Source organism: Haliotis cracherodii, unplaced genomic scaffold (assembly GCF_022045235.1).
Source record: "Haliotis cracherodii isolate W230 unplaced genomic scaffold, xgHalCrac1.p SCAF_16, whole genome shotgun sequence".
Lineage (NCBI taxonomy): Eukaryota > Metazoa > Mollusca > Gastropoda > Lepetellida > Haliotidae > Haliotis > Haliotis cracherodii.
The window spans coordinates 31822002-31849825 of NW_027266271.1; the positions used below are offsets into that span (position 1 = coordinate 31822002).

The 27824-nt window shown below is 42.2% G+C and overlaps 1 protein-coding gene across 1 annotated transcript; it reads right to left on the bottom strand.

Moving 5' to 3' along the window:
* Positions 1-945: 945 nt before the first annotated feature.
* On the bottom strand, positions 946-22864 carry LOC139464075 (cytochrome P450 3A29-like). Its single transcript, XM_071245628.1, has 15 exons — positions 22654-22864; positions 17783-17870; positions 17083-17135; positions 16201-16297; positions 15883-15999; positions 15226-15314; positions 12931-13082; positions 10748-10884; positions 9973-10081; positions 9568-9725; positions 8880-8968; positions 7357-7494; positions 6605-6755; positions 4312-4417; positions 946-1535 (listed from the first exon to the last, which is right to left on the bottom strand). Exons 1-14 carry the CDS (start codon positions 22725-22727, stop codon positions 4340-4342), a joined length of 1530 nt encoding a protein of 509 aa, XP_071101729.1. The 5' UTR covers positions 22728-22864; the 3' UTR covers positions 946-1535; positions 4312-4339.
* Positions 22865-27824: the final 4960 nt, after the last annotated feature.

The window sequence follows — 27824 nt, forward strand, 5'->3', positions numbered from 1 at the left end:
GGGGGATAGTATGATATGTTATGAGATAATATTACGTATCAGAAACAGGGTGAATAAACAAGCATTTCAAAATTATTTCTTCAAATAAGAATTCCAAGTGTGTCGGTTTTACACATTTGTTGTTTTGTAGAAACCAACCAGCAAATAGAGGAGACAAACTTCTTTCATATTCATAAGAAATCTCTGTTGAAAGATTCCGGCTATATCGAGAGCATGTGTCAATGAATCGTTCTGCTACCTAATATTGATGATAACAAGTGTTCGTTAAAAGGTGGGCCAATCCTGCCCCACCGGGGGCACTCTTCACAAACACTTATACAGGCACGTCATTTGTTCACCTGAAAAGATACACGGGGTAAAGATAAAGATAATTTAGTTTATTCAAAATTAGGCACATATATTTATACGGCATAGACAAGGACGTCACAGAATCACAGTTATTGAAATGCAGCATTGACATCAGTAAGTACACCGTAGAACACAGTACAGTGATACTGTAATGTACACACATTCATGTTTATTAGACATTACATATACTCAAGGTCAAAGGTACAAAAAGCTTTCATTTTCTGTCAAGGTATGATGTGGTATGTAATAGGGCCGACGAATGACACACAGTTCCTTGTAAATACTCAGTTCCTATTTTTTTGTTACGTTAGTTGAGGTACAATGACTACGTCTATTTCATAATACAGAAATCTGAATAATTGAAAGAATAAGGATAAATGACATGTGATATCAGCACACATTACATTGGCACAGTCACCTCCGAGCACTTGTTATTCACTTGCATTCCCTGCTTGGATGTACATCTAGATTTATTTGGTATGACGACACATGTGCTTAATATTAAGCCTGAGCTTGTGCAACTGGAACCTATAGCTACCTTTTTAACAACACTTAAAAACCCCACCCCCACCCCCACCCCCACCCCCCACCCCACCCCCAGGTACGTCAGTACCTTGCATGCCCAATATAATGTATCATAGAACAGTCCAAATGTTTTCAAATAGAGACATCCACATAGAGGACAATGTATTGTTATGTGACATCTTCAATTGTGATATCAGTTGTTATGCCAAAATCTACTGAAGAATATTCTTCAATAGTTTATCAGAATCATTTCACGTCAGGAGAATAAGTAGGGCCACAAACACACACACAAATGTAAATTAAAAATCGGAAAATAAAATGGTACTACTGAAAGCATGTAATAGAGTTCTACACTAAATTGCTCCAACAATTGTGACGCGCTTAAGGGCAAAAAATAATGGCGATTTTGTTGCTAATATCAATTGTCAAAGACATATTAAGTCGATTCCCGGAGAGAAAAAAGTATCATTATATTCGTTGAAAGTCTTTAGATGTCAAAACAAAACACTTTGGGGGCGTGGCCTAAAGCTACCGGCACAAAGTACAGCAAAGCGTGACAAGTGTTTTCATTGGCTGGTATGTTGGCTGGCTTGTGATGCTTGGCAGCCAAACGGATACGTCAGAAAGCGGTCATTCTAAAAGTGTTGCTGTTTCTGCTAACCCTGCAAAAATAACAATGCATACATTGCTGAGTATATAAAAACGACCTTTCATCTTGACATTGTGAATATTTAAAATAACGATTAATGTCTGTAACAAGCTTTTGACTACTAATATCCTGTATAGGTACCATAAACGGTGACTTCCTATTTGTCCAGCTGCTGGCCAAGGGATACTCCCCAGCGTGTTTGTTGAAACAGTTGATAAAAATAATGAGCACTGTATTAAATATAATCTTATCTGTCCAATTTCATATTTAACATTTACATAATTCACAGTCGAGACGTGAAGCACTGGATTCTGATTGTTCACTGGATTCGGATTGGCAAGAAGTTGTCTCTTCTCCCACTCAAGACACAGTCCAAGTTTCGATACTTTTGTCTTCTTGGGTGGCATCAAACTACCTGGATTCCGATCGAAGTAGTATCCTGCTCAAACTACAGTATCTCAAGGAGCTTGTACATTTGTTGGATGCCACCACTCGAGGTGATCTGTTGCGTCGTCCACTGCTCGGAGACATAATGTGCTTCGTCATAAAGTCATCTGTGCTTAGTACTGTGTATGTGATGTGCCGTTATATTCTGTGAAATATTCACCAATTGTACCCATAACAATAGGTGCCGAACATGAAGGAAGACCCCTAATAAACCACCGCCGACCCGATCGTTGAAACTGCACAGCCTGTCAAGCAGAGGGAAGCCCCTTTAACGCCCAGGAAGGTGAAGCCCCTAGCCAGAGGGTAATTTATTTTGGTTTGTTGACGATTTTGCGTGTCGTTTTTTAATCGTCTTTTTTACACTTACGATTTTTAAGTTTAATTTTGGTCAAGCATTTGTGATCTAAGTATGCCCTAAAGCATTAAAATCTGCACACTTGCTATGTTAACTTTACTTGCCCGTTAGAACCCATAAGGCGGGAAATATATTATCTAAAGTAGAACGCATATAACTTAAAACATTGATTGTACAAAATCAAAAGAAACAAAAATGACATACATGCTCATCAAAAGAAACGCGAAAACATCATAAAATATTTTTATGTGAACATGGAACCCCACTGGATGTTTGAGATCAAATAATTGGTCCTTGTCGTCGAAACGGTCAGTAAACAATAACACATCAGGTGACGTCACCATCTACATCAGTGGGCTTTGAACCATGTCAATTAGCGTATACCTCTGACAGAGCATTTTAATTATAAACATGAATCACGTGGTGTTGAACCTAGTCACATCGCAATGATTTACTATTAATATACGAAACTGTTAAGTGACAGAAATGACTGACAATTACTGACAACCACTGAGGTATTTGTGAATGTCTTGATTCCACACTGCTCGTGTCACAGTTCTGTCTGAATAACAAATCTATCGAGGAAGCGTGAATGGTGTCTCAGGGACACAACATTTCACAGCAAATTGCAACGCGTGAGACGACTGGGCCACAAGTTCTCCTCTTCGTGATACAGTTTTGTAAGGTATCCAATAGGTTTCTCTCCTTTATGATGATGATGATGATGATGATGATGATGATGATGATGATGATGATTATTATTATTTACAGATTAAAATTAAAAATGAAGCAAAGAGGGTTTGGGTGATCCTGACACAGTCAGGCTGGTTAGGCTCATCATCAGCTCAACACGCAGCCCAGACAGCGAAAGGGACTTCTCATAGGAAGCTCTGCCTAGTCAAACCCACCCTGAACTTTTCGGCGAATGTGAAGACTCCCCAACCCTGCAGCCTTCTGCATTGCCCAGATTGTCAGAAGGGCTGTATTCCTGGTAGCAAACCCGGGTACTCTCGAAATGTCAATCAATAGATTGGGAGGTACCAAACCTAAGACAACGAGAACAATGGGGAGTCGGACAACTTGGTACTTGAGATGCAAGCGTGACATTTGGAAAGCAAGGTCGCATATTTGCAATGTTTTTCCTGAATCTTGTCAATCACATTAGTGTCAAAAGGGACAGAAAATATTAAGTGATATAAATGATTTCAGGACAAGATTAGGTTTCTTGGCCTGGATATGTCTGAGGCTGTAAATCAGCCTATTCCAAAGAATTTTGTATTCATTATTTTCCAAGACGCCCTCTACATATTCTGGATCGTACCATGGATGGACCTCTGTGTCAAAACCACAGGCATGGCTAAGACGGTAATAAAATGATCGAGCCACTCGATCATGTTGCTTAAGATACTGTGTTTGTGCCAAAGGTGGAAATCCACGCACATTGTGTTGGACAGTCTCATTAAATGCATTACATAATCTACATTTCATATTTACATTTTGATGCAAAATCACACATCGACGGTTTCGAGTGGGGCGTTACTGGCCCTGAGCAGCAAACAGAAAGCCTTCAGTTTCACTTTTCAGTCAAGACGACCTTATCCAAGCGAAGGATTTGGATTTTCTCAACAGACTGCACATAAACTCGATGCAGTGGTCGTTCAGAAAGCCTCTCCTTGTAAAGCTAAGTCTGAACCGACTTGATATGGCACTTCGCTTGGTTGACACTCATTTATGTACCGTCCACCGTCCGTGGAATGCCTTGTTTTCATCATGAGTCTTGACATACTTCACAAGAGGATCATCAGACAAATACAAATGTTCGCAAAAGTGCACAAAACAATTCTATCATGAAGAGCCTCCACCTTAATCAAACCACGCCCTCCCATCATAATTGGTAAATATAAGCGATTGACATATTGTCTGACATGATTCTTCGTTGTTTATTATTATTAGTAGTATCAATATTATTATTAATGATAATAATTACCTGAGCTGCTGGTGCCTCTCCGCCTTGCTCAGCATCTGGGAGATAATTTCAGTCGAATGTCCTTTTCTGTCTGAAGAATGTTTGACAACTTAAACGTCAATACTTCCTGTAAACAAACGAAAATATATGTACATGCCTGTTGACCCATATATTTAGTAAAGAAAGTATTATGTTGTGAGTGTATTATTCTTAAAGTCACTGACAAAAGAAGGTATTTATCCCCAATATTATGACTGTGCCCTGGGGGCAGATCAGGAACATGATAGGAACAGGGTATGATCCCGGTGCAGGGATGGTCACCTTGATGAACAGACTGCCACATATCACGACAGACAAACATCTCCAGTTTCTAAAAGTTTGGTTTTACGCTGATTTTAGCAATATTCCACCAGTAAAGCGTTCTCTCGTCACACCGAATGCCAGGTTCGATTCTCCATATGGATACATGTTGCTGGATTAGTGTTAACAGCGGCGTAACAACTCCCACTCACTCACTCTAATACAAGAGGAACACGTATTTCCCCATTAAGTTCATGATAATACTCATGAGACACCTTTCATGCCTAATTATTATGCAAGATCATTTGTTAAACTCTCATACAAACCAATCAGGTGTAAGAACGATGTCCACAATTGTTTATAACAATTAGGACGTGTCTTAGAATACTGCATTAAATGATAGATTAGTTTGATGTTAATCGAACTGAGATGCAAACACACAAATTTTTATTTCTTGAAACAAAATTGCCAACAAACTCTCTTCACATACTAAGGGTGGAACAAAATGGAAGAGCTTTTTTTTAAATCCCAAGCTTTAAACCATGTGGTCCCTGAGCCAACACATTTTCTCGTGCTCGAAACTTATTTTCTTGTTCTTGTGAAAACACAGTTGTAACTTCAAGTATCATGGCACATAATTCAACTAATTGTTATAATATAATTCAACTACTTTAGCTGTTCAACTACTATTTAAACATCTTATACAAGGACCAACGTTTCCTTTGCTCAAAACTTTTCTCTTTTCACACTCACAAAGCTGTGAATAGCAGTTTCATGATTTATAATTATTTACATAATTCAACCAATTTTTGACGTTATTAAAATAGTTTGCCCTTTTCTCTCAAACTCATTTCTGGGATTTAAGAAAGTTAATAACTGGAAATATGCCAACCATGAATAATTGTACAGCTAAACCAAGACAACTTCTACTTGTACATGTTTATAATAGCTTCAGACAAAATATTTACAAGCATGCAAGTATGCATCGTGAATTAATTATCAGATTGTTTTGACATTTTTTGCATTTGCTAAGAAATCATTTTTTTGAGAGGGGGAACATCTCAGTGACTATTTCTTACCTGAACAGTAAGAAGCCTATATGATATAATATTATACAGAATCCCTTCTTGTGTGTATAGCCTGACAAGTCAGCGAATCTTACCATGCACCACCATGAGGACGAAAACAAGTTCTCTCCACAAATGGCGAATACTAACTCAGAAAATAAGATACTGAAACATACATATAAGAATCAATTTCGAATATCCCGATTCCATTGGTATTAAAGGCAAACCTGGGGTGAAAATTATATGAATGGATCACTGAAAATCAGTGATGACACCAGGTGTTCGCAAAAAGGGAAATGCTGCCCTACCGGTGGCACCCGCCCCTCACACAGTTGGCATGTTTCACACATACCTCGCGAATAAAACCCAGATTAAAGTTGTTGTCATGAAATTACATTCCAGGGAATTCATTGAATCGCAGTGATTTTCACAAACTTTCTTTCACAGGGGAACAACAAAGATAGTGGGCACCAGGACATTGCAGCAGCATCGGATTCACTTTAACTGAGCAGGCACCACAGGGTGAGATGGTTGCCTCCTTGAATAATTCCCTCTCTCCTTAGGCTAAACGTTTGATGAGAAAACTGTTTTAAAACAGGAAACTTCTTCACGGCTCATACATGTCCAATAATTCCTGTCGCCATGTACCCAAAACGTGAAATCGATTTATAAAAGCCCCGCTAAATTGCAAAGAACCTTCTACAACGCGGGATTCGTTTTCAGAACCCGCAGTTCTCAAATATGGAAGGTTAACCGTTTGATGAGAAAACTTGAAAACACAAAAATATGGTAGTCTTCACATTTTTGTTTCATGTGGCATAGACAAGAGAATTGATATCTCTTTGGCTTTTGTGATTTATTTCCCAATGCTGGCGATGATGAAGATGAAGAACATCGAGATGATAAACAAATGATATGATAATGATGAATACAGAGATGAATTGTACCTGTGTATCAGGCATGCGCTCAAACTTCACAGTTCTCAGAACATGAACCAGGGCTATTTTAACCTCCACCAGAGCAAGCCGCATCCCAATACAGATTCTCGGACCATATCCGAAAGCCAGGAAGGACAGTGGATTGGACTTTTCATCATGTCTGAAAATTGCAGTAAATGAAATAATGTCCGACTGCAGGTTATGCTGGACAAATATCATATTTTACATATTGTCCATTACACATAATCTAATATATTGAAACAAAAGAGCACAATCTTTATCCTAATGTTAATGACAGTCCCTTTGCTGACACAATATGATTATGAACTTTAATATTCGGTGTTTGCAGACACAGCCTGAATAGAAACAAAGCAGACTGAGCTCAGAAAGGGGATCTGTTTTCATAATGTGTGTTTGTTTGTTGTTTAACGCCGCACTCAGCAATATTCCAGCTGTATGACGGCGCTCTGTACATAATCAAGTCTGACCCAAACAATCCAGTGATTGACAGCATGAGCATCGATCAACGCAATAAGGATACGATGACCATCATCAACCAATTCAAGGAGCCTGACCACCCGATCCCGTTAGTCGCCTCTTACGACAATTATAATCGCTTTTTACGGCAAGCATGAGTTTTCATTATGATGGATGCTGACACAAACTGAATAGTGTCCATGCATATACCTGGGTGCATGTGCGTGAATGCCATGTCCCACTGCTAGTGCAAGGGTGGGTGAACATCTGGTGGATAGCATTACCTTTCTGGTTTGAAGGACTCTGGATCCTTAAAGAGCTGAGGGTCTCTTTGTAGTGCGAATGTGGGGACAAAGACAGTTTGACCCTCAGGGATTGTCAAGCCTTTGATCTCAATCGTCTCAGAAGCTCTGCGATGTAACCTGAAATACAACATCAAGTCTGAATAAGCATGTGCACTGATGCAAACTGCCTCTTTGTACTTCTGACTCTGGTAGGTAGTGGAATATATTCTCAATGTTGTTGAACTTAAGGCATTATGCGTCCCTTATTTTTGGGAGACATATGTTTATCAAGCATATCCTGTTGTGTCAGTTAAACATAAGATGGGCACTGCCTGTTAGATTCTGTCAGGTCTGATTCGTTACATTTGAGCATGACACTTTTCCCCAATCCCCAAACCTACGACTCATATGTATTGGCTTTCAAACTGTCATACTGGACTTGCGCCAACTACCCTGTAGTCACTCCTCCCATTGTGTTTATAATAGAGGTGGGGGACACTTATAACAAATAATATAACTTCAGCCTACTATAGACTCACATACATATTTTGGACGAATCTTAATGTGACCTTGACAGTGACCTTTACCTTACTTCATAGGATGCAACAAAGAGAACGTAGAAAATGTTCTCTCAGCAGTCACTGGGTACCCGGTAGGATCAGATGGTAATGTGACTGTTAACCCTACTAGCGCCTAAATGTTTTGGTTGTATAATCCCCAGGGAGCTGACAACAAATATCGAGTGCACCCAGATCCATTGACCGGAAGTCGAGTCATGTGAAGCTTTATCCTTGAATGTTTTTGGATTTCGTAGCAGTTTAAAGGACCAAGAGTTTCATGAGCTTCCTAGTTCGTGTGATATTACATGTCTGAAAAAGGAACCAAAACTGAAAATTTGGATATTAATATTAGCATTAAGGATCATATCAGATTACATCTGGATGGTTGGGAGTTCTTAGCACCATTTGTATATTAACAGTGATCTGTGCATAGGTTGTGTTTACATTCCGCGTGTGAACTCCAGACTTCCTAGTGATAGACACTTTCAATGTCTCCATTCATTCCCAGTATAGAAAAGGGGGCGGTAGGGTAGCCTAGTGGTTAAAGCTTTCGCTCGTCACACCGAAGACCCGGGTCCGATCCCCCACATGGTTACAATGTGTTAAGCTCACTTCTGGTGTCCCCCTCCCTGACATTTCCGGAATATTGCTAAAAGTGGCGTAAAACCAAGCTTACTCACTCCCTCACTCACTCACTCACTCAGGATAGATGAGTAAATAAGATACTGACTAATAGGGTGTTTTGTTGTTCTATACCTGGGTTGTTCTATTACCTAGTTAAGGTGACAGGTGTCTGGCTACCTTGCGCTCCATCCATCAGATAATGTTGTTATTTTAAGCTGGCTGTCTGAGAAATGGGATGATACCAACCTTTAATGTCAATCTTCTTAGTGAGATAGCAAAATGCCATCTGCGACGGCGGGGGTTAAATTGTCACAATTTGTGTAACTTTTGTAAACTTACGCAATAACTGGTGGGTAGAGCCTGAGCGTCTCAGTGATGATGTTGTCCAGATACTTCAGTTTCCCTATGTTGTCATAGTTGGGTTCCTCCTGGGGAAAAGGGAAAAGACTGTGTCTACCACTGACTGACTGTCTGATGTAGAAGATTTATCGAGTGCTTTCAGCAGAACCTCTTTTAATACCCGGGGGGGGGGGGGGGGGGGGGGGCGGCCGGGTAGCCTAGGGGTTAAAGCGTTCGCTAGTCACGCCGAAGACCCGGGTTCGATTCCCCACATGGGTACAATGTGTGGAGCCCATTTCTGGTGCCCCCGTCGTGATATTGCTGGGCTATTGCTAAAAGCGGCGTAAAACCCTACTCACTCACTCAAACACCCGGACATCTATTCCTGAATATATATACCGCTCATCTTGCCTCATGGTTCCACAAAGCAATCTCAGACAAAACGATCCTGATCCCCATACTTTAACGTTGACTTATGACAGGTATATAAACATTTTCATTTTCCCAAGCACTTAAGACGATCATGACAATAAAGTATGAGTAATCGTCAGGTTGCAATATCAGTTAAAATTATCTTCTCATTTCACAATGACAATAATGTTTTGAGTTGATCCCTCAGGTGCGGATGTCGTATTATATAATAAGGTTAAAAGTGAAAATATCTATGCACCCAAGTGTTAATACTGACATTTCCAAGCATTTCTGTGATTTCATTATACGCCTTCTCCTGTGTGCCCGGGTTCATGGCGAGACTGTATGACGCAAAGTTCAGAGTCGAAGCAGTTGTTTCGTATCCAGCAATGAAAAACAAAATCCCTTGGCCAACAATTTCATCTGTTGTTAGACCTGTAAAAGTCGAGGTTATGTCATGTATTTAACGCCCTGCTCAGCTACATTCCAGATATAATGTTGACGATAGCCAGTGAACAATCGAGGCTGGATCAACCAAACCAGTGATTGATATAATGAGCAACGTCCGACGCCATTGGTGAATGTAAAAGGGCAATTAACCAAATCACTGCCCGCCCTATGCCAGACATGTTGTTCAAGCCACGTTAACACCCAACTCACTCATCAGTGTGCCTGTACTCACGTCTGACGGAATGTTTCTCTGGGATCTGTCCATTGGCTGCGTGACCGTTTTCGTCTCTCTCTGCCTCTATCTCAGCGTCCACTAAGAGTTGCAGGAAGTCCACTCTCTGCTGTAGAAATGAGATGTTTTCTTGGAGAAGTCTTGAAAAGTCAGTCTTCGCTTCAAACGTCATTAAATCATTTAAGGCAAGGTGTTTTCATTTTCTCTATCATTATGTTGGTGGCATTAATGTTTGTAAATCCAATATAGGTTGAATAAATGGATATTGAAAACATTTGAGATAACCTTGACTAGATTTTGACAGCAGACTTTGGAATGGTATCACCGGAGAATAATGATCTATAAATAGAAAGTTCCAAGCAGGAAACATTGTCATGACTTTCAGATATATGTGTGAACGTCATGAAAATTATCTTAGCAAACTCAGTAGCTCCAGTGTAGGTAACATTATCATCTGTAAGTCACAATATATATTTTCAAGCACATTTCTTTGGCATGTTTTCTTATAATATAGATAGTTTTTTCGAGAAAACATTCACATCGATTGCAAACATTTTTCAATAAATATTTTACTTCTTTACCAAGTATGATTTTAGTATACTTCTCAGAACACGATACATGACAAAGAAAGATCATTGTCCATTAAAAAAAAGTTTCATCAGAAATGTCTGGGTTCAGGGTGTTAGGGATTTATTTCTACTGACCGATTTGCTGTCAAATGCGTTAAAAGAAATCGACCTTAAAACAGAGGCGCCATTCAACAGGGATGTCTAACCTCTCGACGCTCCTTTGTGTCGCTCTGTCGTTGTTTTATCATTTCCGTAATATTCGTTTGAAAAAAGTTCATGATACTTTTTGGAAAGAGTGCACCCCCCAGCTTCAAGATGATCCATACAAGTGGGGGACAGAAACCTGCAAAAGAGGATACCGACTGAGATGCGTTTTAACGATACTGGGCTTTAACACTATTCATGACGATGAGACAACTCAATTGGAGGAAAGCCCGAAGTGACACTTCAGTGGAAATAACTCAAAACTCTGTGAGAAATATGTGCTAAGAGTCGAGCCCATTGGACTATTCCCTCTATATCGAAAGCATGTGCGTATGGATCATTATCAAATAGTGAGCATATGCCGTATGACCTCTTTGAAATCTTCCAAAGTTGTGAAACGTATATTCCAAGGGCTTGACCTGCTGGATTACTAATCGACATAAAAGGAAGGTTGGATCGTGGAGAGGGAATTGACTGTTTGACCGTTATTGAGTGGTATCAGATCATCGTTAATCTTAAGGCCTAGTTTGGCCATGCATCCGGAAACAGATCAGTGAGGAGGGCAGCACAACTAGTGCCCCCGAGTATCTTCACGAGTCTGGCATAAATGAACTCTGGCGTTTACATTATTTCACATGCTATTTGCTTTCATTTTTGACAATTTTTTGTCCTCGCCCCGACTTCCCAAAACAAACTTAAGGTTTTACTCAAAACTGAGCTTGAAATGTTTACTCAGCTGACAACTTGACTTGAACCTTGAAGATAAAGATGTATGTCTGTGGTCACCAGGTGGAGTGATCAAGGAATGAAGTGTTTCCTTGTGTGAGATAGCGTAGACAAATTAGATATTTTAAAGATTGGAATTGAAATAACTTCTTTTTAAGGATTACAAAAATATCAAATACATCCTTTGGGTGATTTTAGAATCTACATGGTATTAATTCCATTTTCTGTGAATTTTAAGAAAGTCCTGCCTTGATTGTATTAAGGACTATGATTAATCTTTGAGACAGGGATTTGGCGATACATTGTTGGACGTTGTAATATCACTCTGTTGGATTTTGTGGAGATCAGGAAGCACACAAGAGGAATGAAGATGTCTTCAGATTTTGGAGTCAAGTCAAATGTTGATAGTATTGATACGTGATTTTCACAGATTTCTTCATCAGTTATCATATTGGCCTGATACGTGGCATTGTTTCAAATGTCACATAGGACACCACGTTCTTATATCAAACATGAATCCCATCCTTACCCTCGTGATAAGCACATATAATTATAAATGCATATTCTGACCAAATCACTGTGGTCATAGAATAATAAATAAACATCACCTTCAATACAAAAAAAACTGTGTCGTGTTACATTTATGTATAGATTTCATTGTCAACTATGACAATTCAAGAACCGTATCGCGTAAATTCAGAGTATGAATATGGTTTTACACCACTTTAATTGTCTAGGTATCTAAGGGCGGGGATACCTGCAATAGACGTCACACAATGTAATCATGTGGGGGAACGAACATGGTTCGGTGTGACGTGATAACGCTTAAACACTCCGCACCCCAACCACCCCCAAGTAAAAGCACAGGTCGAAGCCGAGTGTGATCAATCAATATTATTAATGTACATGGAGCTGTGTTTTATATATCCAAACCAACCGATATCATCTTTGCATAAAATCAAAGCTCATCAGAGAAAACAGATCCTTTCACTGTTGACTTTATAACAAGAAGAGAAGTTTCATCTACAGTTACATGTCCATCTTCAGAGGTTCAGATCAATTTGTCAAAATTGAAACCAAATGCCATCTGATCGCCTATGCCATCCACTGATATACCCAGATAGACTAGAAATAAAGGAGGCCAGAAATACCGCCTCATCTCATTTTTAAATTTGACGCATCACTGACAAAAATGATGTCCGATGCAATTCCCTATTTTGACTTGTACCCTATGTTCCTGTGGTTTTAGGTGAAAAATTGACTTGCCTTTGCATGTGTTTGTTACGAATGCCACCGGTGCGGAAGAATACACTCACCTTTTCGCGAATACCTGGTATCACTATTTGATAGTGATTCATTAACACATGCTCATAATATACAATCGACTCTTCTCGTGGCAGAGATTTGTTATGAATATGGAAATGGTTGTGTCGCTTCTATTAAGAAGTATGCAACGTACGTGCCAGCAGTGGTAGTAGTCTTCTTGGCTTTGAATTTGTAAACATCAGCTTAGCATGAGCGACAAATGGGTTGTTGAAATCGTTCTGAGAATCTACTTTTATACCAAAGGCAGTTCGTGAAATCACATCCATAGTGTAAGCTCCAAAGTATCTGAAAAATAATGATTGTACATTAATCATTTGCAATAAAGTTAAAGCCACAAATACTTATGCTGTACCCGTTCTTTTGGTGTTGTTGATTGGACGAAACAAAACATTCAGGGTATTGACGACCTCACACGAAGAATCATGTCAGACAAAAGAGCCCACCACCCTCGCTCTTACCTCAATCGCATATATTTACCAGTCATTATGGGAGAGCGTGGTTTAATTAACGTTGGGCCTCTTCATGATAGAATTGTTTTGTGCTCTTTTGCACACATTTATTTGCCTTATGATCCTCTTGTGAAACATGTCAAGACTCATGATGAAAACAAGGCACTCCACAGTTTTCTAAAACGAGCCAAGGATATGGGACATAATCTCAATGTCAGTGTTGATTATGTTGATGGTTCTGTACTGCTGGACGGTACAGAAATGAGTGTCAACCAAGCAAAGTGTCATATCAAGTCGGCCCAGACTCAGTTTTTCAAGGAGAGGCTTTCTGAACGACCACTGTATCGAGTTTATATGCAGTGTGTTGAGAAGAGTCCTTGGATAAAGTCGGGTGGCCTGAAAAGTGAAACTGAAGGCTTTCTGTTTGCTGCTCACTTCCCACTCGATGTGTGATTTTGCATCAAAATGTAAATATGAAATGTAGATTAATAAATGCATTTAATGAGACTGTCCAACACACTGCCAGTGGATGCCCAGCTTTGGCACAAACACAGTGTCTTAAACGACATATTGGTGTAACTCAATCATTTTATTACCGTCTTCGCAATACTTGTGGTTTTGGCCTTTTGAGGTCCATCCATGGTACGACCCAGAATATGTAGAGGGCGTCATGGAAACTGATGAATACAGACGTGTCCAGGCCAACAAACCTGATCTTGTCCTTTTTGATAAATCAAATGAAATCATTTATATCATTGAATTTTCCTTCCCCTTTGACACCAATGTGATTGGCGAGATTGAGGAAAAACATGACAAATATGTGGACCTCGCATTCGAAATGTCACGCTTGCATCCCAAGAACGAAGTTGTCCGACTCCCCATTGTTCTCGGTGCCTTAGGTTTGGTAACTCCCAATCTGTTGACTGGCATTGGGAAAGTACCCGGGTTTGCTACCAGGAATATAGGCCTTGTGACAATCTGGGTAATGCAGAAGGCTGCAGTGCTGGGGAGTTCACATTCTCCGAAAAGTTCTTGGTGGATTCGCTGTCTGGGCTACGAGAAGAATGTAGAATCTCCCAGGAGCCAAACGCCGGACACAGTCACCCATCCATGGACAAACGTTGCTCAACTTTACCTGATTTGTGACCTTGCCCTGTGCACAGGACCACGCGCCGCCACGATGAGACACGTTTGTTGCAGTTTCGTCGAGACAATATTGACCACTCAAGCGCAATGTAATCAACACGAAATCAACCAAGTCGCCGAGGCTCACAACCCGATCTATTTCTGATATCCCCCGCGGTGATATCGCTGTTATAGTGGTAGACGCGGAGTAAAATTTACTCACTCACGCACAACCCGATGGCTTCTTGGGAGTCTTTTTTTAACCTTGAATGCTCGGTTGAAGAGGATCATCCATCAACAAAGGGTCCTCTAGGGCATGCGACATTTGAAGATGAAGATGGAATGTGGTACTGGTTTGCAAGTGTGTTCACGTTTTGATGAAAATGTAGATACAATGCAATCTCGCCACATTTACGTACTTCCAAGAGAAAAATAGAAAAATACCTAGTACTAAAGCTTACACAATTAAACGACCCGTGAAGATCTGGGGTAGAATAGATCTTCAGCAACCCACGCTTGCTGTAAGAAGCGACTATGCTTGTCGTAGGAGGCGACAAACGGGATCGGGTGGTCAGGCTCGCTGACTTGGTTGGTGCATGTCATTGATCCCTATTGCGTGGAATCATGCTCATGATGTCAATGCCTGTATTGTCTGTTCCAGACTCGATTATTTACAGACCTCCGTCATATAGCTGGAATATTGCTGGGTGCGGCGTTAAACAACAAACAAAGAAACATAATAAAACAAGTGTACTTATCTTGTATATTATGTAGTACCTGAGGAATACAAAAAATTCATTTCAACCTTATGATCGAATTAAATGTTCAGTTTGACATGTCAACAAAATACTTACTCTTTCATAATAACCCCTTCCTTTTTCCCGACGGCTTTAGTGAAGTTAGCTGACAGAGTCGTTGCGCAGTCGTTGATGGCAGCACACATCTAGGAACAGACGCGATAACACATATACCTACACACTGGTCTTAATCTTGCAAAACTATAACATGCAGAGCACTCAGTAAATGGGACAGAACGTCACAAAACTAACATTTATTTTGTTTGTTTGTTTGTTTTTTTGTTGTTTAACGCAGCACTCAGTAATATTCTAGCTATATGACGGCAGTCTATAAATAATCGAGTCTGGACCAGACAATCCAGTGATCGACATTACGTGCATCACCTGATCCCGTTAGTCGCATGGTCGCCTCTTACGGCAAGCAATGGGTTGCTGAAGACCAATTCTAACCCGGAATCTTCACGGGGCTGCAGAACTTACAACATGCATGAAAACGGTATTTATCTGAGAAGGAGGGCGACGACCTGTACATGATCTGGGCTAGACCGGACAAACCAGTAATTCATACGCTGATACGTAATAAAGCAAATCACCGTGCCAGGCCACCCGATGCATTACGTATCTTAGTAACAAGCAAAGGTTGCTTGGGACCAATTGTAGTCCCGAATCTCTGCGTGGGGTATGTGCCCTACAAAGACAACGAGAGTGACCGACCTTTCTCAGTTTGCCGCCGCTGAAGCTGGGGGTGATTATACCTCTCACTCTCTTCCAGTGGGAATCTTCCAAGAAGAACACACCCAAATTGAATGGGAAGGGCACGAGTGTGAATTTCTAGAAATAGATGTTACACTGGACATATAACACTGGTTTGTAATATTCTTCTTTGTTTTGAATGTTGCGTTTAACATCATTTCAGTTACTTATTACGTGCCACCAGAGGATGATATATTCTCCCACGTATATCCTTTACTATAATAACGTTATTGCCTTTGAAACAATATCATGGATAAGCTACTTGAAAGTATTGTTTACCATCCGGTTCCTGAAAGTGTTGAAGCTCTTGACAAACACCTCCTTCAGAATGTCCAGATCAGATATAACTAAAGCTGGCTTTCTTCCCAAAAATATCCTTTGGACAGGAAACAACAAAAACACGATAAAACATTGAATAAGAAAACAAATTTTGTCACAACAATCGGGTACTGATGTTCTGCCTTTCAACAAATAATGGAAAAGCTTCAGCTTCAGTGAATTTAAGGTTGTGCTGCAGTTGGCAATATTTCCTGACGTTCCGTAAATATTCGTGTCTGGACCTGGTAAACCATTTACAAGAAACGACACCGGAATACGATATCACACAATCGACCAAGTCACGCAGCCAGACCATCCAATACATTTTAGTCGACTCTTGCGACATGTACAGGTTACTGGAGACCAACTGTCCCCCGGAATCCCGACTGGGTTCTGACAATGGAAGTGGACAGGTTTGTGATCATTCTCAGGAACAGTTAACTGCTAACAGAAGATGAGACCAAGACGTCTAAACTAAAGATATACTATCTTGTAAAGGTTGGTTCGAGTCCCCGATTATGGTTAATGGTTTGTCAGCACGATACCCTTTTCTTAGGCCTGCATTACTTCGGGACTTTCTCCCACATGCAGCTATCGAATCATGATCTACCTGAAATACATCCAAAATAGCATTAAACCCAATTGAGTCGCCGTCAATTATGTATTCTTCTTTAACAATTCTTTGATGATCGTTGTTTTCTTCTAAATAACTAGACTAATAGCTGCGGTCACTACTTCCGATTGCCACGCATACGATTATCATGGGAAGGATGCTAATTTTAATTTCCAGAGCGTCCGGAAGACGCGCTAAGTCAAAGCATTAAATGTACGAGATGCACTTACCCATATATATTTCCATATTGTCGGTTCCATTCTTTGAATTTGTGGAAGAAACTCTGTTAAAATAGAAAGATAAATTATATTTTTGCCTTGTCCCATCTTTCATACAAATAGTTCCGCGGAACTGTAGCTTAGCTGGATATGAAATCAACAGTTAAGATGTCAACAAGGAGCGTCGCCCAACACATGTATATCTTCTACATAATAATGAGTATAAATGAATAACAAAGAAACAAGTAACTAAATTTCCACAGTGTTACTCAACTGCAAGAAGACATGTTTTACCAACAACAATGTTAAAGACCTTATTTATTTTGCAGATTTAATAACACTTAAACTATGGAGACACATCCATTATCTTGCACGCAAAGATTCAACTTTCTAACATGACCTTCACAAACATCACAGTAGATCGCCACTGAGAATATGATTTTCCCCACGTGAACCAGAACGTTGCGTGTTGTTATATTTTACAGCATGAAGGGACATGGATGGAAAGTTGATTCTGTTATTTTATGAAATGCCTGATCGTCATTTCCTGAAACGATTGATAAAACATCAGTGTTGTCATTCAATTTACATATATGTCTCATATATATCTTTTTGCAGAATTGCTTATCGTCATCATAAATATGATTCAATGTGATAACGATTTTTCACGCCAATGTTATGTAAATAATCAATTGATTATAATAAAACCTACAAACGATGTGCTGTTTCCAAGAAGGGGGTACGGTGTTGGTCCAGGGATGCCCCGATTCTTGAAGTAATTGAAGTTCCAGGTTCCATGTCTGTAAACGTAACACATGTCATCGTACTGCACGATACTCAGCTGTCAAAGGCACTAAAGTTCTTGGGTACGTGGGTGACAAAAAGATTTAAAAACAGTTAAGATTGTATTCAAACATCGAATTAGGGTTTCAAGGACTACTCTCAATATTTGTGGTTTCGAATCAAGACACAATGATGAAACAGATGCTTCCTATATATTTGTATGGAAGCGTATAAGTGCCGCATTCTAAAACAATAACATGATGTACGCAGATGTTACTTACATCTACGCAGGTAAAAAGTATCATCTATGTAAATGATATATTTTCGTAGAATGTAGCTCTTATACGCTTCCATACTTTGTGACTTGAAAACCAATCTAACAAGAGACCAAAATCGTCTTCATAGACACTAGACCGACTCTGTGATTCAGGGAATAGAATGGCTTCACGGAGGACAGAAGGGAGGTGGTTCAGGGAATAGAATGGCTTCACAGAGGACAGAAGGGAGGTGGTTCTGGGAATAGAGTGACTTCACGGAGGACAGAAGGCAGGTGGTTCAGGGAATAGAATGGCTTCACGGAGGACAGAAGGGAGGTGGTTCAGGGAATAGAATGGCTTCACGGAGGACAGAAGGGAGGTGGTTCTGGGAATAGAGTGACTTCACGGAGGACAGAAGGCAGGTGGTTCAGGGAATAGAATGGCTTCACGGAGGACAGAAGGGAGGTGGTTCAGGGAATAGAATGGCTTCACGGAGGACAGAAGGGAGGTGGTTCTGGGAATAGAGTGACTTCACGGAGGACAGAAGGCAGGTGGTTCTGGGAATAGAGAGGCTTCACGGAGGACAGAAGGGAGGTGGTTCAGGGAATAGAATGGCTTCACGGAGGACAGAAGGGAGGTGGTTCAGGGAATAGAATGGCTTCACGGAGGACAGAAGGGAGGTGGTTCTGGGAATAGAGTGACTTCACGGAGGACAGAAGGCAGGTGGTTCAGGGAATAGAATGGCTTCACGGAGGACAGAAGGCAGGTGGTTCAGGGAATAGAATGGCTTCACGGAGGACAGAAGGGAGGTGGTTCTGGGAATAGAGTGACTTCACGGAGGACAGAAGGCAGGTGGTTCAGGGAATAGAGTGGCTTCACGGAAGACAGAAGGCAGGTGGTTCAGGGAATAGAATGGCTTCACGGAGGACAGAAGGGAGGTGGTTCAGGGAATAGACTGACTTCACGGAGAACAGAAGGGAGGTGGTTCAGGGAATAGAGTGGCTTCACGGAGAACAGAAGGGAGGTGGTTCAGGAAAAAGAGTGACTTCACGGAGAACAGAAGGGAGGTGGTTCTGGGAATAGAGTGACTTCACGGAGGACAGAAGGGAGGTGGTTCTGGGAATAGAGTGACTTCACGGAGGACAGAAGGCAGGTGGTTCAGGGAATAGAGTGGCTTCACGGAGGACAGAAGGCAGGTGGTTCAGGGAATAGAGTGACTTCACGGAGGACAGAAGGCAGGTGGTTCAGGGAATAGAGTGGCTTCACGGAAGACAGAAGGCAGGTGGTTCAGGGAATAGAATGGCTTCACGGAGGACAGAAGGGAGGTGGTTCAGGGAATAGACTGACTTCACGGAGAACAGAAGGGAGGTGGTTCAGGGAATAGAGTGGCTTCACGGAGAACAGAAGGGAGGTGGTTCAGGAAAAAGAGTGACTTCACGGAGAACAGAAGGGAGGTGGTTCTGGGAATAGAGTGACTTCACGGAGGACAGAAGGGAGGTGGTTCTGGGAATAGAGTGACTTCACGGAGGACAGAAGGCAGGTGGTTCAGGGAATAGAGTGGCTTCACGGAGGACAGAAGGCAGGTGGTTCAGGGAAAAGAGTTGCTTCAGGGAGGACAGAAGGCAGGTGGTTCAGGGAATAGAGTGGCTTCATGGAGGACAGAAGGCAGGTGGTTCAGGGAATAGAGTGGCTTCACGAAGGACAGAAGGCAGGTGGTTCAGGGAATAGAGAGGCTTCACGGAGGACAGAAGAGAGGTGGTTCAGTGAATAAAGTGGCTTCACGGAGGACAGAAAGGAGGTGGATCGATACCAAAAGACTCCGTGGGGATTTCTGGTTATAAAAGTTCCCATGCAACCTTCGCTGATAGCAAGAGGGGATCCAATGGATCTGGTTGTGAGGCTCGATAACTTGGTTTTTAGCGTGGCATCGTACCCCGACGATGTGGACTTGTTCAAAATATGAATCACTCGACTGTCTTGCTCAGACTAGATCATTTGTAGGCTCGAGGCAAGGGAGTTAACTGACTGTAAGAGGTGGCGCCCAGCCATGGCGTTCTGATCGATAATCAAGATAATTATTGTAATAAAAGGGGTCTTACATCTCGAAGTGCATCAGATCACTTGATTAGACATGAACAGATGTTGAAAATATCTGTCGACGCCGAGTTAAGGGGCCATGTTAACAAAGTACAAACAGCCATACACAAACGTGCAAGCATGTCACTATGTAAGTGCAAAATATTAAACGCATCGTTAAACCCAATTTCACCTCACCTCTCCGCAATGAGAGATGAACAAAGAAGGGCGTTGAAACATAATGCAGTGTTACACCATGACATGTGTGTTCAGATATAAACAATGCGTGTTGGGATCCAGGGCGAAACATGCAGGTCGCCAGTATCCCTGTGCTTGTCGTAAAGGTGGACGACGGAGAGGTGGACGACGGAGAGGTGGACGACGGAGAGGTGGGTAGTCAAACGCTGACACTTTGCTGATTGTGTCGCCATGCCCTGATGGCGTGGATCTTTCGTCATGGTTTCAGTCACTGGCGTGCAAGGTCCAGACTCGGTCCAGACATGCTTCGGTAGGTTAACTGGAAAGTTGCACAGTCGTAAAACAACATCGGTCACTCACTTCATTCCGATATACTTGTTGCGATATATTTACAAGGGTGACACTTTTCAGTTATGAGTTGATGCGAAAATGACGCAGGTTACTAAGTATTAGAGCACTTTATGACTGACAAAGTAGATATATTTTAAGGTTACAACTTCTTTCATATACTATGTAGCGTTCCGGGTGCAGATCCTTGTACTCTTGTCACGCAAGTCTTACTATATCTTTCTGCGTGTATTTAAGGATATTTAACGATAACATACGAGTGACCCTCGGTTTGTGAATGTATAAATCACCGAAAATAACTGGGGCGATGCCAGCATTTTTCACAAGACGACACCCCCGTCTTCAGCAACCCCTGCTTGTCGCAGGAGGCGACAAACGGTATAGGGTGGTCAGGCTCGCTGACTTTGTTGATACATGTCATTGTATTCCGATTGCGTAGATCGATGCTCATGATATCAATCACTGGACTGTACTCGATGATTTACTGACGCCGAGATATGGTTGGTAAGTGCTGTGTTTAACAACAAGACACAAACACGAGCCGACAGGTACCAGAACAGAACAATAGCGAGACTAACATAGTTTGTATTCAGTTGCACATCCATAAATCAAACAGTGCGGCCCGTGAAGATCCGGGGTAGAATAAGTCTTCAGCAACCCATGCTTCCCGTAACAGGCGACTATGCTTGTCGTAAGAGGCGACTAACGGGATCGGGTGGTCAGGCTCGCTGACTTTTGTATGCATGCCATCGTATCCCAATTACGTAGATCGATGCTCATGATGTCAGTCACTGGATTGTCTGGTCCAGACTCGATTATTCACAGACCGCTGTCATATAGGTGGGATATTGCTGAGTGCGGAGTTAAACAACAAACAAACAAATAAACAAAATCGGTTCGAGTCCCGCTGGTGGTTCGTGTTTTCCGGCTAAATATGAAATAACTTAAGTGTCACATTTTTAATCGATTCTAAGTTTACATAGGCATGAATTGTTCAAAATCTGCATTACCAACTAAGGCGACCTACCGGGAACACTTTTGTCACTATCATGGACACAGGGAAACTTAAAACATTGTATACAGTCACTGCACTTTGTTTTCGTTGTCTGCAGTGCTATCTACTCGGGTAAAAGCATGACAGTGTCGTGTACCCTGGAATATAATCTTCGTGGTTGTCAAAACGGGTTTCAAGGTTTGAAATTGTAGGTCATATGGAGCTCACCAGGGCGCCCATGTTGTGTTTCTAGACCCGTCAGCACCACAGCGTGCTCCTGCATTTCATCAAGGTGGCCAAAGTCTCTGTCGTTATCCCGCATCAAACTGGTATGCCGTCATATCCTCTGCACGTCCAAATTAACCGGCTTCAAACGTAATTTCCGACCCTATTGCGTTAGGGACTGATCATGTGATTGAAGTTTTGAAATATTCAGCATTATCTATCAGTAACACATTAAATTATACTGGAAGACAAATGTCGAAAGGCCGTGTATGAAAGAGCAGACACTTGGCAGCAATCTTGATACAACAAAAGGAATGTCATGAAAATAAATGATACACAGAGTCAACAGAAAACGCACATATACTACACCTGGTCGACGTTTTCTCACATGCTACAAATACATATTAAGAATCTTTGTGATTGCCTTTCAGACACGAGCATACAACTCTACGCGGATGTACAAAGTGTCCACGTCGGTTTTCATGTTTATACCTCCATCAACGTGAACACTAGTCAATTCATTTCTTAACTTTAATGTGTTGAGAACTCGAGTCGCGAACATGGGGTCGTTACTGACGCGACAATGACGCGACTGAGCAACACGGAGCATACATGACGACCTCACCGTGCAGCCTGTCAGATTGACCACGGGATAAGTGGTCCACCTAAAGCGTAATACATGTATACCAGCTGTCTACTTACATATAGAGCAACACAGCCGCCGCCACTGCCAGAAGCAGATACAGCGGGACGTCCACTAGCCCCAAGATCTCCATGTTGATGTGACGAGCAATATCCTGCGAGCTTTTTCTTATTTCCTCAAACTACCCGAACACACCCCGTCCTGGGCACAGCAGGACAGTTCTATATGTATACACTACCCCTTCGAAGTGTGATCTACTTTGAATGTAAGCAAGGCTGACAACTTAGTCATAGGGGTCATGCAAAGGTCTGAAACTGTGCTGTTTACCCAGTTAACGGTGTACTCAGTTTCTGACCCCAAGTGCTGCATGAGAGGACAGACTCAAGCGTAGATCAGTGAGTCGCAATGACTGAAGCCACATGCAGTAATCCGATACATTCTATATTTGTACTAACTTCTTCAAGAAATTCCGTTTTATCTCTAACTAGTTTAGGAGTTTCCCGAACACACAAGGTTGTATGCTGGCGTCTTAAAAAAAGTATGCTTGTCGTGAATTAAAGTACGGGTGTAACGTAAATACGTATAACGATGTTCATGTTAAAAGTAATGAGATACGACATTTGACGAGAATTCAAGTACCAGTAATTTAGAAGTATACAAACAATACAATATGGAGTGATCTGACACTCCTTAATGTGCATGTAAAAGCAGGACAAAGTCGTTCTCTGTATTTTATTAATACTGATGGTGGTAGACCTGAACAATAAAACACAAACTTGTAACATACTTGGTAACATCATATAGGGGCGTTCACAAGTCATACTTCTCTATCTTACCTCCATATCATATATGTCTGACATTATCAGTTACCGCACATTAATATTCGTCAGTGTAATGCATACAGTATAATTCTTTTCGACTTACACAGTACTTACAAGTACAATATAAACATTTACATGGAAGAAAGTACCTTTTACATACAAGTCAAATGTATCAATAGCACTCACAAAAGCTTCCATTCAAATACCACATCCAGTGGGTACATGTATGAATACATTCTATATGACAGTTTATGCACTAAATACTCTAATAGATTGTTTGATAGGCATTACTTAGAAGTTGACGAATGACAAAATGGACACAATTATGGATAACTACTTCTTTAATACTGTAAAGGCGACGTTTCGGTACAGATCCTTATACCGATGTCAAGCTTGACACCAGAAATGGGCTTCACACATTGTGCCCATGTGGGGGATTCAACCTTGTCTTCGGCGTGACGAGGTAACGCTTTAACCACTAGGCTACCCCATGGCTCTCATCACTGTGACAACCGTGTTATCACAGTTGATATGTGTACTATATGGTAAATTACACATATGGAGAGACATCCTAATTAGTGTGGACGCACAGTTTACGTTGATAACAATATGAAGTGCATTATTATGATTATCTATAACATATGTCATTCTGTCATATCTGTCTGTCTGACTTACTGTCTGGGTATATAAGTGGTAGATAATGACATCACTCACATCAGGATACACAATACAGTTTAGATAGGGAATTGTTACTCAACTATGAATACTCCTGCTTGAGCGAATAGCCTATATAATCAGATCTCGAGTCTCTCCAGGCGGGAAGTTAAACTCCATTTTACAAACACGTAAACTTTGAATTTGATTGAAAAGAATTATAATAAGAAATATGAGTTGTGTTAAATAATATTTACAACGCATTCCCTTTCTATTGTCCAAGGAATGGGGTAACGGTTCAATGACGCAGTCAAAAGTCGTATATGTGCCTCAAGGCATAAATCTAATAACTCCCAAAGGGACAATTAAGTTTCGCAAAAAATCGCAAATAATCCGTGGACTTTCCGTGGGGTTTCTTGCGAATAAAGTAAAAGTAAAAGATTTCTTCTGTTGTACTACACTATATATATTGTTGTACGTATATACGTTGTCAATGCAAGAGAATATACAGCCTAGATTTTCTGCGGAAACAGATGCCACTTGGCATAAAGGGCAAATACCTCTGGAAATGATGTGAATGGACCGCTGAAAATCAGTGATAACACAGGTGTTTGCGAAAAGGGTAAGCATGTCCTGTCCTACCGGTAGCACCCGCCATTCAAACAATTTGCATAAAATATAAGTATTTATTGCTTAGCGCAGCACAGTACTGCCGTGGGACGTGAACCTGTACTCAAACCAGACAATCAAGTGACTGATGAACCAAAACATTCATGATCAGTGACACAAGAGTTACTGAATTATTGAAACTAATCAAAATTGTTAATTATGAATCACGCCTGCTGTGTACAAGTGTAGAGATTTTGCTGCTTATAAGTAAAGAAAAACGTAAAGAAATTTAAATAATTAAACATACTGTATGAAACTAAACACATGGGTGTATACAAACTAAACGCGATAACATTCTGTATCTACGAGTATATCTAACATATTTATCTACTACAAAATGTTGAAAAAGTCGAGGCTAGTAGTTAAGTACCTCGGTGTAGAACCACCTCAGGATTATGGAACCACTCAGGATTATGGAACCAAGATGGCGGCACATCCTCTGTGACGTCACTTCCGGTCACGTGACCTGCGCAGTGCATGATGGGACTCTGCGCGTGTGCCTCCAAGATGGCGTCGCTTCCGTTTCCGGTGGCGTGCGCCTCCAAGAGGGCGTCGCTTCCGTGTCCGGTGGCGTGCGCCTCCAAGAGGGCGTCGCTTCCGTGTCCGGAGGCGCGCGCCTCCAAGAGGGTGGCGCTTCCGTGTCCGGTGGCGCGCGCCTCCAAGGGGGTGGCGGTGGTGGAGGGAGGGAGGGAGGGAGGGAGGGAGGGTGGTGGTGGTGAAGGGAGGGAGGGAGGAAGGAAAGGAGGAGGAGACGGGTTCATGGTGTGGGTGGGTGGGTGGGAGGGTCGTCAAAGCAAAGGAGGAAAGTTGTCTTTCGGGAGAGATGGGTGGCCCTGAAAAGGGCCGTTTTGATATTTACATGCATGTGCACGCCATGGTGCAAAGGCACGGGTGGACTTTCATTTGACGTCTGACAGGACACCTACTGGTGTGCGTTAACCGACGCACGTAGATGTCCTTGAGGATGGTCTTACAGTACACACATTGAAATGTTCCATCCCGTGCCCTTGTGCCAAGGGCGTACACAGGCAGGCCCCCTTGGCATGTACCGCATTGCCATGGTGGAGGCAATGGCAATGGTGGTACTGCTTCTTTCTTCTCCAACTCCGACCGACACCCTTTGCACAGTGGCAAAGGGTGCACCACTGAGGCTAGCTCCAGATCCCAGTTTTCAGCCATTCTTGATTTTTCGAATCAATTTTACAAGTGACACTGACCCACTCGAATCCACTGTTGTTTTATAGGAGAGGTACTGACATCCTCCCTCCTGGTTGGTTCGCCAGGCCGCAGCTCCGATTGGTTCGTTCCGGGGCCTGGTCAGCACCTCGGTTTTCCAAAACGGACCGACCCCTGTGTTTCTTTTCCATAGGAAATGGATTTTACCATGGGAGAGAAAGCACAACCCCGGTTCGGCCAATCAGAGCCCGCCATGGCCCGAGCGCCGCTTCTGATTGGTCGATAACCCAGACTTCGGATTGGTCCGATTTCGATCCGGTTTTTTTTTCTTCTTGGGTAGCCTTGGTATTTTTTTTTGAGGTAGACGGTCGTCTGAATGCTAAAGGAAGGTGGACCTTCATAGGTAGACATGAACGTGGGAATGCCTACATGATGTACGTGTGTGTCACTCCCATGCCAATCGGAATGTCAGGCAAAACGTGGTGTCCTGTGTGTGTGTGTGTGTGTATTGAGTAGTGTCGTATTGAGATGAATAGAGAAAGATCGATACACCTACGTGACGTTAAGTTTGCACATGTCATGGACTTCGTGTCACGATGTGAACGTCATGTACTTTGTGTGTTGCCATGCAAACGTCGTGCCCTGTGTGTGTGTTTTCAAATTGGGGTTGGGGTTGGCAAAGCAAAGGTAGAAAGTTGTCTTTTGGGTGAGATGGGTGGCCCTGAAAAGGGCCGTATGAACAGGAACTTGAACGGGAACTTGAACGGGAACGCAGGACACGGGAAACGTCGTCCTCCTAGGCAGCCGGCTCTGCTACGTCATTCGTGTACCTCTGTTTCTCTTCGCAGAGATAGTGTAGTTGTAGTTGCTTCTGGTGTTTCACCAGCCCGGTTAGCTTGAGGTAATCGCAGTCTGGGGACCACTTGTGATGTGCCACCCAAGGATTGTCGTGGGGTGCCCATTGTCTCAGCCGCACACCACATTGGAAACAGCACACACCATCGGCACCCTGAGTGTAGACAAAGCCCGCATGAGCCATCTCTTCAGCAGTCTGATACATTTGCGTGGGCCACGTCTCAAACGAAGCGAGCCTTCTTTCAAAGCGCAGATAATAGTGCGATGGTGTTTGACTGAGCAGTGACACCGCCTCCTCGGCATGACTCTTACTCCAACATCCACGAGTATCTGTACCATCCATTCCCACATCTTCGCCACGCGTCGTCATCGTCGTACCACTCTTCTTTGTTTCAGACATTCTTGATTTTATCACATCAATTTTACAAGTGACACTGACCCATTCGAATCCACTCTTGTTTTATGGGGGAAGAACCGGATCGAAATGGGCTGCTTCCTGGTTGGCCCAAAACGCAACGCACCGATTGGTTCGTTTCGGGGCCTGGTCTGCACCTCGGTTTTCCAAAACGACCCGACCCCTGTGTTTCTTTTCCATAGGAAATGGATTTTACCATGGGAGAGAAAGCACAACTCGGGTCGGGTGCTGTGTTCTGATTGGTCGAGGCTGTCTTCTGATTGGTCGACAATCCAGGCTTCGGATTGGTCCGATTTCGATCCTGTTTTGGGGAAGGGTTGTCCATCCATCAGACGTTCAGACCCTCTTAGAGTACAGGCGTTCATCAGACACACATCGCTATCATGACGAGCAACCAAAGTGCGCCCTATCGTTTGGAGAGGAAAGATACCACCCGCTCCAGACGGTTAAGAACTGCTAATCATACCTATCGTTTGACTTTCAACCCAGACTACTTGGACACCGTACCACCGGAACGCGTCCCCCTGGAACTGCCAGCTTTATTTGACAGGGTGATCGATGACTTTTATGAACAGATGTCAGGTCAGAAGGGAGATCGTATTGGTCTAGGTATCGATCATCCCGCTTTGAACACCCCCAT